The 19025-nt window shown below is 43.3% G+C and overlaps 1 protein-coding gene across 1 annotated transcript; it reads right to left on the bottom strand.

The window, feature by feature from the left end:
• Positions 1-2642: 2642 nt before the first annotated feature.
• On the bottom strand, positions 2643-17379 carry HTR1F (5-hydroxytryptamine receptor 1F). Its single transcript, XM_075263560.1, has 2 exons — positions 17259-17379; positions 2643-3952 (listed from the first exon to the last, which is right to left on the bottom strand). Exon 2 carries the CDS (start codon positions 3910-3912, stop codon positions 2824-2826), a length of 1089 nt encoding a protein of 362 aa, XP_075119661.1. The 5' UTR covers positions 3913-3952; positions 17259-17379; the 3' UTR covers positions 2643-2823.
• Between the last annotated feature and the right edge of the window lie 1646 nt (positions 17380-19025).

Raw genomic sequence — 19025 nt, 5'->3', positions numbered from 1 at the left:
GTAAACCACTTCCTAATAAATATCCTGTTTAAATTCAGCCTCGTTTATTTGCTTTATTTTCAGGTCATTGACCACAACTGTGATGTTTCGTTTGTAAGCTCACTACTCCTCCCTGTGAGCAGTTCAACCAGCAAATGAAATGTCACACAGCACGTGACCTCCTTGTCCTTGAAGCCACTTATGGGAGTGTTTTATTGCCCGTGTCAGATAGGCGGAGGAGAACAATACTGCACAGACTGAAAAAGTGAGACACAAAACAGACGCTGTACAGGGTGGGATTTGCACACTGGGTAGAGCGGAGAAAGGAGGGGTACACAGATTGAGAACAGGCAGATGAATCATGGGAAATGTAGTTTGTCCACAGTCATTCCATAAGAGCCCCATGTTCATATAATTACATGTTATAATTCTGCCTGCATACAGCAACCACTAGGGGGAGCTCACTTTATGTATTTAGACAATTACTGTAGTACTGAATTCAAGGGCTGTAAAATGAACTTCCCCTAGCAGTGCTCGCATGGACATGTTACAACATACAATGTAACTGGAATCAGGTAAAATAATTTATTCTAATAAACACAAGTTTGGCCAAGGAGGGAGATTTGTTTGTAAAATAAAGCATTTATTCCATTTTTTTTTGTTAAGATTCCCTTCAATCATCCTTTCATGTATAATTCACAGAAATGTACATGTAGATAAATTAACTGAATGCAAAAATATAGCAAAATAGATGTGATGATATACATTATAATGAAGGTTTTAATGGTACATTGACCATAGCTAGATAACAGAATGTGACATTTTATAATGTAGAATATATTGGCACCACATTTATCATACAACCTGGGCCTCGGAGATAAATCCAGCGCATCCATACCGCCTAACTTATAACTGTCCTGCTATAGCAAATACGGGTCCGTGTGTTACATTTTGTCATAGGCTTATCATCTACTTGATCTAATAAATTTGTGACTATTGACATGGTAAGACACAGGTTTCACCAAACTTAGTATGGCGTGTGTGTATGAGGAATTGCACTAATTCGGGCCATTATACAACTTATTATATGTATTTTTAGCCATTTTTCTTGTCTTAGAGTTGGAGAGCGTCATCTAGGACATTATAGAGAAGATATATAGAGTTTGCTATATTCCCTTTTACTATTAAGTAAGGCAAAGTTAAAAGAGTTTGTTTAGGATAGGCCATAAATATCAGATTGGGGGGCCGATAGCTCAATGGAAGCTGAACTGCAGTTCCTCCACCTGACCACTATACAGTGCTGTTTACAATGTGATGGACTCCAAACCACATAGGCTATTCTGCCTCTATATCAGGGGTGCTCACACTTTGTCAGCATGTGAGCTACTTTATAACATGACCAAGTCGAAAGATCTACTACCCACTTCTTGTGGGCGGGGCCGGAGCGGGCCTGCAGGCGGGCCTGTGGGTGGGATGGGCGTGTCTGTGGGCGGGGCCGAGCATGTGGGCTGGGCCGGGCGGAGCGTGAGAGCAGGAGACAGCGGCGTTCTATGGCCGCCCAGGGATCCCCACTGTCTGCTTGTTACATCGCAGGCTGAGAGTTATCTCTGGACACTAACAGGCTGGGACTGCGGCAGCCCCGCCTGCCAGTGTCCGGAGATGACTCTCAGCCTGCACTGTGAACAAGCAGCACCCCGGCCCCCTCCATCCCTAAGAGCGGCCTGCAAGTGTCCGGACCGCTTGTTCACAGCGCAGGCTGAGAGTCGACTCTCAGCCTGCACTGTGAACAAGCAGACACCGGGGATCCCTGGCTGCATCCCGCAATCGACCCATACGTCCATTACGATCAACCGGTAGATCGCGATCGACGTATTGGGCACCTCTGCTCTATATGAACTCCACGGGTCTCACTGGTGTAATGATACGGATTGCAATAATGAACCTGCAACCAGGCCCCGGAGTAAGGGGGCCCCAACAGGTCACCCTCAGGGCTGGATAAACTTCTTTGATCTCCTTTCTAATTGATTGATGGCTGTCAGTGTGTGTATCGTAAATGTTTGACCTCTGCTCTCTGGTGAGCTATGATACACAGCCTTCCTCTGTCAGTAAGGAGAAAATAAACCCTTTAATGACCAAAGGTATCTGTCGTCTATATGGGTTCATGGTGGTCTAGGCCCAGATAAAGAAGGATACAGAAGTGTAAATCTTGCTAAAATGTACAGATGATTTTCAGCTGATGGTTGGGAGGAGAAATCACGCATGGGAACCCAAGATGAGGTTTCTCACCAGGGCCCGTGAGCCTTCAGTTACGCCTCTAGTGAGTCTCATGGGCATAGAGGCCAAATATAACTTGGAGTCATCATAACTTGGTAACTCATCACCAAAACTACGGGAAAGAAGATGACCTACATACTCATGTATCTTACTAATGGACCAAAGGATAAAGATGTGTTTGTTTGTGTTACTTTACGTCTTAAGGATTGACATCTTATGTTTCTAGACCGCCAATGGATTCAGATCCAATATTTATTTTTCATCCTATTTTGTTTCAGAAAAATATGTTTCATATGACATACATATATGGATGATTTTTGCCATTTTTGAGTGATATACAATGTAAATATAAAATAATTTTAACGTTGAATATTCTCTTCCAACCAAAGGGTTCAGCTAAGTCGTGAACAGCAGCAAAGTATCAGGCATTCGACCAAAATTGGTTCAAATTTTCCCATAAGAAACTATGGTAAACCATTGGTTTGCTCAGTTTGATAGTCCGGTAGTATAACACGGGTTTACCAAAAAAGAAACGGGAAATAAAAATCCAACATTTCAAGTAATACGTTTTCATAGGTAGTGTCTGCAGCGCATTAGTTTCTGAAACGCCTTCTTAAAGTCTTCATTGAAGATGGTGTATATAAGAGGGTTAATTAAGGAGTTGAGGTATCCAAGCCACGTCAGGAAATTGGACATATCGTCCGAGATATAACATGCGCCACAGATATTGACAACGACTTCCTTAACAAAGAACGGAAGCCAACAGATGACAAAAGCGCCCAGGATTAGGCCCAAGGTGGTGGCCGCTTTGCGTTCCCTATTGCTAGATATTTTTTGCTTCCTCATTGCTTTCTCGTGTCTCATTTCAGCTCTCGGGTTCCGTATCGTGATATGGATCCTGTCGAAATCCGTCGAATGGTCAGAGAAAGACTTCTCTGCTATACACAAAGTGGAACTTTTCCCGCAAGCTTCTAGAAGAACTTGGCCGTTTTGTTCTTTTTCGCGCCGGCTCACATTCCGTTTGTGATATAAGGATTTTGCAGCTTTATAAATTTTATAATAAAGTATAAGAATTAACGCCAAGGGGATATAAAAGGCTCCAAATGTGGAATAAATAGTAAAAATGATGTGGTCGTGTTTGATGATGCATTCATCGTCACGATTGTGTCCTTGGTGCCGCCAGAACAATGGCGGCATAGATATGAATATAGAAATGATCCACACTACGGCAATCATGAAGGCAGCGTGCTGGGGAGTTCGCTTTCGGGCATATTCCACAGCGTCGGTAATAGCTCTATAACGATCCAATGCGATGGCGGCGAGATGCAATATGGAACACGTGCAACACGTAATATCCACGCTTAACCAGATGTCACACACCGCCTGACCCATGACCCAGGTCTCCTTTACAATGTACATAATACTGAAAGGCATCACCAACACAGCGACCAGAAAATCCGTCACTGCCAGGGAACATATCAAATAGTTGGCAGGATGATGAAGTTTCCGTGTCACAATTATTGCAGCAATTACCAGAGAGTTTATTGCAGTTGTCATCAATGTCAAGATCGACAAGGTGAGTGAGATAAGAATTTTGCCTGTAATCCCTTTTGTTAGTTGTTCTGTGCAATTATATTCCGTGGTGTTTAGTATATCCATATTCTTTCTACGCGTGAAGATCACAGTGGGGGGTTGATAGCTAGAAAAGGAGAGAAGACATGTTTAATGATACAGTTACACAGGTAAGTAGGCTATTCTGTCACTATAATGAGGAGCACTTTAGGAGCTCCATTTATTTCAAGGAGTGGAAACTTAACTCCTCAAGTATGGTGGTGTAATTATTATTATTATGTGATGTTATATACTCAAAGTTGTTGTCGCACATTTGATACCTACTGGTTGCTGTGATGCAATATATCTAAGTGTCTTACATCACAAATACTATATATTAGGGTGAATTCACACTGAGTAAACGCTAGCTTATTCTGAACGTAAAACACATTCAGAATAAGCGGCGTCTAAAGCAGCTCCATTCATTTCTATGGGAGCGGGGATACGAGCGCTCCCCATAGAAATGAATGGGCTGCTTCTTTCACTCCGTGCAGTCCCATTGAAGTGAATGGGGAGTGCCGGCGTGTATGCTCCGGCATGAGCAGAGCTTGCCGTATACGCCGGCACTCCCCATTCACTTCAATGGGACTGCACGGAGTGAAAGAAGCAGCCCATTCATTTCTATGGGGAGCGCTCGTATCCCCGCTCCCATAGAAATGAATGGAGCTGCTTTAGACGCCGCTTATTCTGAACGTGTTTTACGTTCAGAATAAGCTAGCGTTTACTCAGTGTGAATGCACCCTTACTGTGTATTATGCTAATTTTGAAGACGAGATTAGTAAAATACATAGTATGTATATAAGCAATAATATAATCCTCTTAACTTTTTTTTATTATATTGCTTACCACCTGTTTACATTTTCTATGGCTTCTATAGATAACCAAATATAGATAATGAAATAGATAGACAGATAGATGTGTGTGGCACCAAATGGACAGGCAAAGATGTGGTCAGAGGACCAGTCAAAGTAAGGGCAGATGGATTTCATTTGTAATTGTATTCAGGCAGAGGTCAGAGTAGTGGGAATTTATTTGTCATGGTATTCAGGTAGAGGTCAGGGCAGGAGGAGTATACTTGTCATGGTATTCAGGCAGAGGTCAGGGCAGGAGGAGTACACTTGTCATGGTATTCAGGCAGAGGTCAGGGCAGGAGGAGTACATTTGTCATGGTATTCAAGCAGAGGTCAGGGCAGGAGGAGTACACTTGTCACGGTATTCAGGCAGAGGTCAGGGCAGGAGGAGTACACTTGTCGTGGTATTCAGGCAGAGGTCAGGGCAGGAGGAGTACACTTGTCACGGTATTCAAGCAGAGGTCAGGGCAGGAGGAGTACACTTGTCACGGTATTCAAGCAGAGGTCAGGGCAGGAGGAGTACATTTGTCATTGTATTCAGGCAGAGGTCAGAGTAGTGAGAATTTATTTGTCATGGTATTCGGGCAGAGATCAGGGCAGATGGAGTTCATTTGTCATTGTATTCAGGTAGAGGTCAGGGCAGGAGGAGTATACTTGTCATGGTATTCAGGCAGAGGTCAGGGCAGGAGGAGTACACTTGTCATGGTATTCATGCAGAGGTCAGGGCAGGAGGAGTACATTTTTTAGGATATTCAGGCAGAGATAAGTGTAGAGGGAGTTTACTTGTCATAGTATTCGGGCAGAGGTTAGGGCAGGTGGAGTTCATTTCTCATGATATTCAAGCAGAGGTCAGGGCAGGTGAAGTTCATTTGTTACGGCCGTTTACTTAATGCCATTTGTCATGTACTCATTTGAGTACATTCTGCTATAAAGTTGGCCCCATTCTACCTACACACTTAGTCATGCATGAGGGTGGTGGCATTAAAGTTATTTTTGAGGCTAGAAATATTGATGCCCTTTCTTAAAAATAGGTTAGCAATGTTAAACCAAATGGGGCCTAACACCCAGCACCCCTAATGATCAGCAGCATAGAGAATTCAGCAGCGAGCAGACTGCTCTGTGTAGTGGCCTGACCAGGTACTGCAGATCAGCTCCCATTCATATGAATATGGCCAGAGCTGCAATCACTCTTTTCAGCCACTAGGCAAAGGAAAGGGCTGTCTGCTTCCTGCTCCATTCTCTGTGCTGAGAATAGCTGATCATGGGATAGACTCACAAAGATTGCATAAAAGTGACCTATCTGTAGGAAAGGTCATAAATATTTTGATCCCAGAAAACCCCTTAAAGTACCAATCCTTATAATATAAGGCTGGATTATCCTATAATACAAGTATATAAATATGATTCTCATCCATACAGATTTGAGATTCATGTGCACATCTTGAATCTTCTTCCTCTAGCTAATCTCTGGATATAAATCACTTCTGCTACACTCAACACTCTTTAACCTTTGTGTCACAGAAACCGTCTTGGCTTCTCCATTATCTTTTCAAGCACGTTTTATGTATTCATTTATTTTCTGCTCATGCGGTAATTTTACATTTCTGTTTCTTTTCTTATCATACATCAGTCCACATAAAGAGAAGTCCAGATTTGATAGCACAGCTCGGTTGACAACTTGACAATAGCAGCGTATAATAAAATAAAGATAAATCACATGTCATCCTTCACCATCATAATACATTATCACCTTAAATATCACATGTTCACATCTCACACTTTAGATATATGTCAGACTATATGACAGGCGCTTCTGCATATATAATGCTAAAATACCAGGCACTCTATGGTACGCTACGTCATACATGTATCTTGTGGGAGGGGGAGAGATATCATTCTGTAGTCATATACAAATGTGTTCTTTTTTTACCTTTCCTGTTGTCTTAACATATATGACGTGTGGCACAGGATGAAAAAACACACAATTTTGTGATACTTTGTCACAAGATGTGTATTTATAAGTGTCTGTGTGGCCACCCAGTGGTTCTGTTGGGGATTGCAGTCTGTCAGGCCTGTTTTTCCTAGCATGTGCCATGCTGACTCCTTAAAGGGGTTTTCTAGCTCCTAATGTATGTTTCATACTGATGACCAAACCTATAAATCACCAATATCTAATTTTTTGGGGTCTGACACCTAGACCCTGCACAGATCAGCTTCTCTGGCAAACTCGGAGTGTCAGAAACTGGAAGGCTGTATTCACACAGAGTAACGCCAGGCGTTTTTTGTGTGTTTTTTGCACATAGCGCCGCGTTAACGCCGCGCTATTATGCGGTGGCATTGCCCGGCGTTAACGCGGCGTATACGCTGCGTTAACGCGGCGCTATGTGCAAAAAACACACAAAAAACGCCTGGCGTTACTCTGTGTGAATACAGCCTTAGGGCTCGTTCACACGGTGTAACGTCCTGCGAGATTTGGCACGTGTACGCCGCGTGACCCTTTGCGTGCCGTACACGCTCCCATTGAGTTCAATGGGAGCGGGGATCGTATGCACCGTGCTAGTTTGCGGCCGTGAATAAATGCACGGCCGCAAACTAGCGCGGCGCATACGATCCCCGCTCCCATTGAAATGAATGGGAGCGTGTACGGCACGCAAAGGGTCACGCGGCGTACACGTGCCAAATCTTGCGGGACGTTACACCGTGTGAACGAGCCCTTATAGTGAACAAGGAGAGGAAACAGATCAGCTCCTGTTCAAGTAATACCCTGTTTCCCCAAAAATAAGTCATCCCCCGAAAGTAAGACAGAGCAGAGGTTTTGTTGAATTGACTAATATAAGGCACCCCTGAAAGTAAGACATGCCCCAATAATAATAATCTTTCTGTGCAAAGATTGTATGAAGAAAAACATTGCAGCCGGCTGAACACTGTGTGCAATGTTTTGTGTGCTGCAGATGCCGCAGTGATACGTTGTATCCACTGTTCCTGCTGCTGTAGGATGAGCTCTTAGGGTGCATTCACACTACGGAACGCCAGCGTGTATCACAGCCGTACACGCCGGCGTTACAGCAGGGCTGCCGGAGACTTCCCATTCATTTCTATGGGAGCCAGCATGCGAGCGCTCCCCATAGAAATGAATGGACTGCTTTTTTCCATTCATTTCTATGGGGAGCGCTCGCATGCCGGCTCCCATAGAAATGAATGGGAAGTGTCCGGCAGCCCTGCTGTAACGCCGTAGTGTGAATGCACCCTTAGAAGCCCGCTGTGCATACACTAAGCATCGTATGCGGCGGGGAGTGCAATCTCCCAGCGCATTTCACACCTGAGGAATAGTGGATACAATGTACGGTATAATAGCAGCAGCAGCAGCGATCTTTCCTGTGCACCGCACACAGTGTTCAGCCGGCTGCAATGTTTTTCTTCATACAGTCTTTGCGCAGAAAGCACATCTCAGCATAGCACAGTGGTGGCAGCAGCACACAAAAATAAAATAAGACATCCCCTGAAAATAAGACATAGCATATCTTGAGGACCAAAATTTAATATAAGACACTGTCTGATATTCAGGGAAACACGGTAGAAACAAAGCTGGAGTTCTCTGGCGCCACCACTAGTCAGTGGACGGGGTTGCATCTCCGCTCTGTGCAGGATTTTTCCCTCTGCCAATTTTGGACAGTTTCTGCAACAGAGTCTCCAATGTAGTTGCCGTTTAGTGAATAGGACCACCCACTGGACTCTGGAGTTCAGGATATGCAGAAATCAACAATGAATATATTCATTGTAGGTTAAACAGAAATTTTTCTAACAAAACTAAACATCAATCTGCTACGCTCTCCCCGCCCGATAACATGCTGCCTGCCGATTTCTCTGCATTTCTAATGTGATGGGTTTGTGTTGGGTAAACTAGTTTCACATGAGAAGCACAAGCACTCTGATTTTGCAAAGGCTGAAAACAAAGTCAGCATCAACTCCTGACTGAATGGGGCAGGTGCTGGAACCCACAGTGACTGTGGGGGGCCCGCTGAAGGCAGCACTTCCATTTCTAAGCTCTCCAGACTTTGTGCCCCGTCCCGTGCCAGCAGTGCTTTGGTGTCAGCAGTGAAAAGTTTGTGTGTCCTAATGTTGATGCAGGAAAGGGGTTGGGAGCCTGGGGAGCTTAGAGAGGTGGGTGATAATGAACCCTGCAGCACTGCTACCCGTGTCCCACCAGCATTAACATGGGGGGCAACAGTGGAGCCATTATATGTACAGGCATAGGAGTCCATTGTACTGTTAGTTGGGGCATAAGTGTGCCAATATACTGTGTGGTGGGCCTTGGGGGACCTGAAATTGTGTATGTGAGCACTAAGTAGGACATTATACTGTGTGAGAGCCCTCAGGGGATCACCATTCATAATAACACCTTAGATGAGATTTCTACAAATTTGATCGACGTTCTGCAGCTAAAAGCACATCGGTTCTCCCTCCCACAACTTGTCCATTATTGCTGCGGGTCTCACCCCTGTTTTATCTTTTGAAATGCAAAAGTTGAAAGCTGCAGAGGACCTATAGTAATTCCAACAGATATACCACAACCATAACCACCTAATGTCTGGTGTTTTTTGCTGCACCATCTTTTGCTGCAAAGGGGCCCACTCAGACCCTATCGTCCAAGGGCCCACACAAATCTGGATCCAACTAAACGGCAAGTTTAGCTCTGCCCACTTTTACATTGGCTCCGCCCATTCTCATTCATTTTTCATGTGCCCCCACACCGTATAATATTCCTACAGTCACCCGTAAATTATATGTCCCCCCTCCATCTCTCACCCAGTTTCATATACCCCCTTCATCTGCCCCCAGTTTCATGTCCCCCATCTCTGCCATCAGTTTCATGCCATTCTCCCTCCTTCATCTGCCCCAGTGTCATACCGTCCCCCCCTTTCATCTGCCCCAGTGTCATACCGTCCCCCCCTTTCATCTGCCCCAGTGTCATGCCGTCCCCCCCTTTCATCTGCCCCAGTGTCATGGCATTCTCCCCTCCCATCATCTGCCCTAGTGTTATTCTGTTAACCCCCCCCCCCTTCATCTGCCCAGAGTTTCATGTCTCCCCCCTTCATCTTCACCCCTACATTATGTTCAATGTTTAACACAAAAAACCACTTATCACCCTTCCAACGCTCCCTGCAGCTCTCTCCGCAGTCTCACTCACTCACATAGTTGTAGGCGTCATCACATCGCGCCTTCACATGCAGGAGCGCAGCGTTAAACCAGGAGATGAGTTGTGACAGCTCCTGCTTTAATCACCTATGTATTCAACTCATCGGCGTCCAAGGACACTGGTGAGTTGAAACCAGGACATAACTCCCGCTGACCGGGACTGCGGGACAGGACACTGAATCTATGAATGTCCCGAGGAATCCAGGACAGTTGGGAGGTATGCTGTAATGTAGAGCTGCATAGTTACATACAAGCATAGAGGTGCCATATGTTGGAGAGAACAGTTCTTCTGGCGGGGAATACTCCCATATATATTGTAGCCGATGGAACATGCCACATTATTCATTGTCAGTTTTGTACAGGGCCCATACATTTGTATAGACATGACATTATGTACAGATATGTATATTGTGTTACACATGAAGACTGTGTATACCAGAATAGAAGACTGCCACTCGATGAATCTTTCAAACTATGAAGCTCCATTGTTCCGTACCTTCTTATGCAATGACTCCGCTCACACGGCATCCTGCACGTCTTGTTTATGCATATTGGATTTATATGATCTGATGATTTAACCCTAAGGTCCGTAGATGAATCTTTCACAAGCTATTAGTCACTTTTCATTACAGCTCACTCGGTTTCTTCAAGCTTGCAATTACGCTGCTATATCTAATGAAGCAATGATTAGAAACGGAAAAGTGACCCTGCTGAACAGCAGCCTGTGTAAGTGGAGAGCGACATCTTACATTAGGTTTAATAAATATACTTGTACTCCGTGACAGTGCCCGCTCACCACCAACTAGAACCTTGTAAGATCTCCTAATATTCTTCATTATCTATGACCGGCTGCAGCAGCAACTGTGAACTTCTGTGGATGAGAAACTCCTTGGAGAAATAAGGATCTGAGCTAGATTTCCAAATGTCGCTTCTATGTCTTAGAATGTTCTATTTGTCTAGAGAAGGAGTGGGCAACTTTTTGTTTACTGCCTGCCATTTAAAATAAAAAAAAAATCGAGGATGATACCCCATTGCAATAATTCATGTCATTGAACCCTAAAAGTTATTATAATAGGACTTGCAGCTGTAATACAAGGTACAGAGTAGATTACCTCCTATTACAGCTGTGTAAACCTGGCCAGCTTTGTGTTCATATGTGCCCTGGATGCTCTTCTAGAAACTTCCATTGCAGGAAAAAACATGTTTCTAATGCAATAGTGCAGCATGCTGTGCGGTAGAATGCCAAGACCCTCATATACAGTATGATGATCCTTAGTGCCCACTATACAAAGCATAAATCCCCTTAGTGTACCCTATACAGAGTATAATTCCCCTTAGTATCCCTAAACACAGTATAATGCCTCTTAGTGCCCAGTATACACAGCATAATTTCCCTTGGTGCCCTTTATATCCAGTATAATTCCCCTTAGTGCCCCTATACACAATATAATTCCCCTTAGTGCCCCCTATACACAATACAATTCCCCTTAGTGCCCCCTATACACAATATAATTCCCCTTCATGCCCCCTATATACAAGATAATTCAGTTCCGTGCCCCAATACACAGAATAATTCCCCTTAGTGTCCCCTATACAAAGTATAATTCCCCTTAGTGTGCCCTCTACACAGTATAATGGCCCTCAGTGTCCTCTGTACAAGGTATAATTCCCCTTAGTACCCTTGCACAATATATTTTCCCTTAGTGTTCCGTATATACAGTATAATTCACCTTAGTGCCCCACTACACAGAATATTTCCCATTAGTGTCCCCTATACACAATACTAGCAGGAGGACCCGTCTTTGCATGTGTATATTACATTTTATGTTTGTGTAGTGGCCCCATAAGAATTGTGCAATTTTGCACTGGTGTATTTTGTATGTTGTTTGTGTGTATGTCCATAGGCGTCATGTGATCCTGTGTATCTCATTTTGGATATCAGTGAAAAACCTGTGATCAGTTATTATTATGGATACCTGGAGTAAAGCTGTATCTAATCCTTCCCCGTGTAGTACTGTGTTTAGACGCAAGTATCTAATCCTTGTTGGTGTGGTGCTGTGTGCAGATGCACATATGTAATCCTCCTCTGTGTGGTATTGTGTGAAGCGGTGCGTATCTAATCCTCCGGCAAGTGAAACTGTGTGCAGACGTGCGTATCTAATCTTACGGCATGTGGTACTGTGTGCAGACACACATATCTAATTCTCTGGCGTGTGGTATTGTGTGCAGAGGCGTGTATCTAATCCTGCCCTATGTGGTACTGTGTGCAGACACAGGTATCTAATCCTCACTTATGTGGTATTGTGTGCAGTGGCGCGTATCTAATCCTCCGGTGTGTGGTATTGTGTGAAGACGCATGTATCTAATCCTCTGGCATGTAGAACTGTTTGCAAATACGCATATCTAATCCTCTGGCATGTAGAACTGTTTGCAAATACGCATATCTAATCCTCTGGCATGTGGTACTGTGTGCAGATGCGCATATCTAATCCTCCCCCGTGTAGTACTGTGTGCTGAGACGCGTTCTAATTCTCTGCCGTGTGGTACTGTGTGCAGAGGCATGTATCTAATCCTCCAAGGTGTGGTACTGTGTGCATATGCACGTATCTAATCCTCACCTGTGTGGTATTGTGTGAAGAGGTGCGTATCTAATCCTACGGCATGTGGAACTATGTGTAGATGCACGTATGTAATCCTACAGCATGTGGTACTGTGTGCAGACATGCGTACCTAATCCTCGGGCGTGTGGAACTGTAAGCAGATGCGTGTATCTAATCCTACGGCATATGGTACTGTGTGCAGACGTGCTTTTCTAATCCTCTGGTGTGTGGAACTGTGTGCAGATGCGCATATCCAATCCTCTGTCATGTGATACTGTGTGCAGACGCATGTATCCAATCTCCAGGCGTATGGTACTGTTTGCAGACGCGTGTATCTAACCCTCCAGCGTGTGAAACTGTGTGCAGACAAGCGTATCTAATATTACGGCATGTGGTACTGTGTGCTGGCATGTGTTTCTAATCCTCTGGAGTGTGGAACTGTGTGCAGATGTGTGTATCTAATCCTCCCCCGTGTGGTACTGTGTGTAGATGCGCATATCTAATCCTCTGGTGGTGGTACTATGTGAAGACATGCGTATCTAATCCTCCATCGTGTTGATCTGTGTGCAGATGTGCGTATCTAATCCTCCCCTGTGTGGTATTGTGTGAAGAGGTGCGTATCTAATCCTCCCCCGTGTGTTACTTTGTGCAGACACACGTATCTAATCCTTCAGCGTGTGGAACTGTGTGCAAACGCGCATATCTAACCCTCGGTGATGTGGTACTGTGTGCAGACACACGTATCTAATCCTCCCCTGTGTGGTATAGTGTAAAGAGGCGCGTATCTAATCCTATGGTGTGTGGAACTGTGTGTAGATGCGTGTATCTAATCCTACGGCATGTATTACTGTGTGCAGACGTGTGTATCTAATCCTATGGCATGTACAACTGTTTGCAGATGCACATATTTAATCCTCTGGAGTGTAGTACTGTGTGTATACGCGTGTATCTAATGCTATGGTATGTGGTACTGTGTGCAGACATGCTTATCTTATGTTCTGGTGTGTGGAACTGTGTGCAGAAGCGCGTATCCAATCGTTTGGCATGTGGTACTGTGTGCAGACGCGTGTATCTAATCCTCTGGCGTGTGATACTGTGTGCTGATCTGTTTATCTAATCCTCTGATGCGTGTATATCTTGGATAGCTTGGATATCAGTGTTGGGTTGTGTATGTGGAGTGACCGTGTGTATTACAGTTGGAATATGAGTGAAAGACTTGCAGGTTTGTATTGGCTAAGGAGGGGGGGGGGCATTGTGTTTGGAGTGCTGTATCTCAGCAACGGTACGTCCGAGTGATTTGGAGTCTTGTCTTAAACCTTCCCGGATACCTGAAGTATCTCTGTACCAAATTTGGTGAAGATCGGTCCAGTCGTTTGGTTTGCAATAGAGAACAGACAGACAGACAGACAGACAGAAATTCATTTTTATAATATAAGTTCCTCACACACCATTTGTGCCCCCTAATAATATAATGCCCCATTAGTATTTCCCACCTCTGTACCGTGTGTAATGATGATTGATCCTCTCTCATTCTGCCAGCCTATGGCACAAGCAGAGATCAATCCCATTCATACCTTGGTGGTTGGTGGAGGACCATGTGGCTGTGCACATCACTGAGCCTCCTCCGCCACTCCTGCATTAGTTTGGGGAGCGGTGTGCTACCATAGAGGAGGCTGAAGGACGAGTATGGTCGCATGTTCCTCCACTCACTTCCTTGGTGAATAGGATCTGTATGTGCAGGTGCCAGAGGATGACAGAATGAGGGCAAGCGAACATCGAAATTGTTGTGCCATGGAGTTATGGAGTTGTTGAAATTTGATCTAAAATGATGGTTTAACCCCTTCTCACTGCAGCCATTTTTCACTTTTTCCGCTTCCACTCATCATTGTGCAATTTTCTGTGGGGACACCGGGAGGTGAGACAATATATTTATTGTGGGGGCCATATTAAATGGGGACATTATACTGTGGGGGCCATATTAAATGGGGACATTATACTGTGGGGGCCATATTAATGGGGTAATATGCTGTGGGGGCTATAACAATGGGGACATTATACTGTATAGGTTATATTTACATATTTTGCCATCTATCTTTGGTCTTCTAGAGCAAAAGTGATGAGGATAAAGAGACAACAATGGCCTGCGGATGGGGCTGTAAAGCAATACTGGGGTCAATTTTTAGACCATGTAAAGCAGAAATATTTTGGTTGCCGCTGTGTTAATATTTCCACTAAATGTCTTACATGGCGACATCAAAGAGCAATTCATAACCAAATATGTGAGAAAAAAATGCAATGCCCGCCTGAGCCTGACAGCTCATTTCGGTAATGAACTCATTTGAGCAGGATTTCCTCTCGTAATTGTTTTGTGTATGTGTGAAATTTCCCATTATTCACACACGATGGTTTGATGTCACTGCTTTCATTTTCAGGTGAAAGGAAATCTGAGAACCTCATGTGCAAATAATGATAATTATAGGGGCGAATACACGGACAGAACAAGCTCCGGTACGTGTCATTTAGGATGTCTTTCTAATGGAGAGCAATATGAGAAGGGGATGTTATATCAAGTCCATAGATAGAGAGAGAGAGAGAGAGAGAGAGAGAGAGAGAGAGAGAGAGAGAGAGAGACATAGATAGATAGATAGATAGATAGATAGATAGATAGATAGATAGATAGATAGATACAGATAGATATAGATAGAGAGAGAGAGAGCTAGATAGATAGATAGATAGATAGATAGATAGATAGATAGTTAAAGAGATAGATAGATAGATAGATAGATAGATAGATAGATAGATACAGATAGATAGATAGATAGATAGATAGATAGATAGATAGATAGATAGATGATAGATAGATAGATGATAGATAGGTAGATAGGAGATAGATAGATAGATAGATAGATAGATAGATAGATAGATAGATAGGAGATAGATAGATAGATAGATAGATAGATAGGAGATAGATAGATAGATAGATAGATAGATAGATAAATAGATAGATAGGAGATAGATAGATAGATAGATAGATAGGAGATAGATAGATGATAGATAGATAGATAGATAGATAGATAGATAGATAGATAGGAGATAGATAGATAGATAGATAGATAGGAGATAGATAGATAGATAGATAGATAGATAGATAGATACATAGATAGATAGGAGATAGATGATAGATAGATAGATAGATAGATAGATAGATAGATAGATAGATAGGAGATAGATAGATAGGAGATAGATAGATAGATAGATAGATAGATAGATAGATAGATAGGAGATAGATAGATATGAGATAGATAGATAGATAGATAGATAGATAGATAGATAGGAGATAGATAGATAGGAGATAGATAGATAGATAGATAGATAGATAGATAGATAGATAGGAGATAGATAGATAGGAGATAGATAGATAGATAGATAGATAGATAGATAGGAGATAGATAGATAGATAGATAGATACAGATAGAGAGATAGATAAATAGATAGATAGATGCTATATGCTTATATATTCTACTAGCTGAAAAAATCTATGGGAAAAAAAATCAGCATCTGCCTCCTATTGAAATGAGTATCTGGCAGATTGCAGGTGGAATTTGGAGCTGATTTGGCAGAATCCACCTGAAATTCAGCTCCAAATTCTGCTGTATAACATATCTTTAAAGGGGTTGGCCACTTTCAGACCAATATTGACAAACAAATGTACAATAAAAAGATATACAATTTTCCAATATACTTTCTGTATAATTTCTTCACGGTTTTCTAGATCTCTGCTTGCTGTCATTCATTCTGTTACTTCTAGAGGATAAAACTCTGACCATGGTCATGTGATTTGCGGTCCATGGTCATGTGATGAGCGCACAGGTGCACAGCTGATTACCAGGCAGATGTCTGATTATTGTGCTGTGACTCTAACGAGCGGCACCTGTGTACTCATCACATGACTATGGACCGTAAATCACATGACCATGGACCGTTAATCACATGACCATGGACCGTTAATCACATGACCATGGTCAGACTGCACTACCCGTATTTTTGACCACCTCAGGTTCCGGACCAAAAAACCCCATGTGAACCCGGTCTAAGGGTCAGTTCACATGGATTTTTTTGCAGGCACGTTTTGAGGCGGGGTCCACCTGAAAAACCCATGGAAGTCAATGAGAGGCAGAAAAAAATGCAAAGTGTTTTTTGTGGCGCGGTTTTTGACAAAAACCACTACAAAAAAATTCTAGCATGGTCCAGCGTGGTTTTGGAAATCACAGCATGTCAGTTATGTCTATGGAAACGCCGGGGGCTTTCCCATAGATATAATGGTAACAGAAAGTCCACGGAGGAAAACTCTGTGAACTTTCTGTTCAAAGCGCTGCAGGAAGAACTGCAATGTGTTCCTGCCGCGGTTTCATCCCCTGGCGCCTTAGCCTAATTTGTATACATTTTCCCGAGTAGTTCCCTTCCAACACGTGGCGCTAGAGGCACAACCACTAAAAATCATGGCAGTATGTGTAAATTCTCCAAAAAACAAACATGGTCTGCCTACATTTCCGTGATAGGGAAGAACATCCTGTAGATTGTGTGTTGCTGTGTGCCATGTGCATGTAAATGCCAGGTTTGTTGAGCGCATGGATCCTTAGTATTGCTTACCACCTTTGTTTTGTTGGTGTCGGCGGTGATGGGCTTTTATGTCTTTTACCCGTCCAGTTGTGTTTTTTCACAATAATTCTGGTAATAAACAGCATACCTTCATTGTGTGACTGCGGCTGGGTTCAGATGCGGAGAACAATTCTTCTTTGTTCTGTGACTGTGTTTCTTTTTGGTCTTTTTCCCTTTGTACATTTCAATAGAATTATATTCTCCGCCGATCTCCAGTGCCGGGTCTATTTATATTCATCTAGGAGGAAACAATAAAGCATTGATATACGGCTGGAAATATCCATTGATTGTGAAGATTACTGTGTCCATGAATATCCATGGAGCTAAATGCAGAAATGCGGCCACATAGACAATACAAATATAGGGAGCCATTGATCCAAATCCATGCATAGCAAAGGATAGCTCTTGGCCGTGGTGACCAATCAGATTGCTCCTTACAGTGTTATAAGGGCTGAAAAATGAGAGCTGGAATCTGATTGGTCCTCCAATTTTTCCTTGTCCCCATATACTGCTTAGAAGGCAAAATATACTTGCAGAAATGATAATAAATGAGATATCTCATGAGGATACGCCGATTCAGTGATAATTTCAGGCTAATGTATATCATCCCGCTGCGGCCCACCGTGTCAACGTGATCGATATTCAGTAATACATTTTGTTAATTTCTTTCCTGCTGACACAATGGATTTTTTATTGCCGGTCTATGTATAGTAATAGGAAATCAATAAATCCCCTTCACTGAAGGCACCGCTACTGGTTAAAGGGGAAGAGTCACCCGAACTTCATTCATTAAGTCAATACATTACAGTCTTGCAAATATATAGTGTTCAACACAATATAGCGGCCTCCATCATCTTCCCCTTTATTGTAAGAATTTGCAGAATTTGGAAAGGAATTTGAAGTGGTCCTCTGCAAAAACCTACCTGAGACTAAGGCCGAGTTCCCACGGTGTTTTTTGGTCAGGCAACTACGCCTGAAGAATGAGCATGTCTGTTCTTTTCCATATGTAGCCTCTCCACCTGGAAACTGTTTTTTTTTTGCACAGACACAAAGTTTTGCATGTACGACTTTGTGTCGTTGTGTTTGTGCAAAAAAACAAAACAAAACAAAAAAACGGTTTACAGGTGGAGAGGCCGCCTACGGACACCGGTGATTACTAGGGTTGAGCGATCGGGATCGGAAAAGATTGGATTCCGATCGACGATAAAGCAAAGTGGGATCAGCTGGAAAATGATTGGAAATCGGATTTTAAAATCAATCCTGAAATCTCAAGATCGGCTCAACCCTAGTGGCTACCTTTAAAAACCCATTCAAATGAATGAGTTTTAAAGCTGTCTGCCGGCAAGTGTCCCCTGTCCAGTTTTCCCATAGTTTAGGACGGAAATCCTGGGGCGGAAAGCAGTGGTCGTGTGAATGACCCCTAAGATTGCCGCTCTGAAGCTTTCAGAAATGTGAATGCAGCTCTGTGTTACAATACAGACTGCAAGGGGGTATTGACATGGAGTAACGCGGCGCTGATTCTGGCATGATAACTCTGGTAAGAATCAGCGCTGCAAAACAGAATCCCATTGAGTTCAATCGGTTCCATTTAACGGGCGTAAAACATTGAAATCAATGGGTTAAAAAGCCTCACATTGATTTCAAAGTTGTGTTACGCACGTTAAACGGAACTCATTGAACTCAATGGGATTCTGTTTTGCAGCGCTGATTCTTACGCCAGTTATCGTGCCAGAATCAGCGCCGCATGAATGCCCCCCAAGTCAGAGCCCAAACAAGTAATACAATCTAATGGTATTTACCAGGTCGCCCAGGTTTATGTAGATTGATTCTATAGGATAACTGTTGTTCAAAGGTG

Source organism: Leptodactylus fuscus, chromosome 2 (assembly GCF_031893055.1).
Source record: "Leptodactylus fuscus isolate aLepFus1 chromosome 2, aLepFus1.hap2, whole genome shotgun sequence".
NCBI classification, from domain to species: Eukaryota; Metazoa; Chordata; class Amphibia; order Anura; family Leptodactylidae; genus Leptodactylus; species Leptodactylus fuscus.
The sequence above is the reverse complement of the archived record's forward strand: the minus strand, read 5'-3'. Positions and strand labels throughout refer to the sequence as shown.

Bases quoted from the DNA above. Each gene is read 5' to 3' on its own strand.
- HTR1F (XM_075263560.1), bottom strand. From the start codon at position 3,912: ATGGATATACTAAACACCACGGAATATAATTGCACAGAACAACTAACA.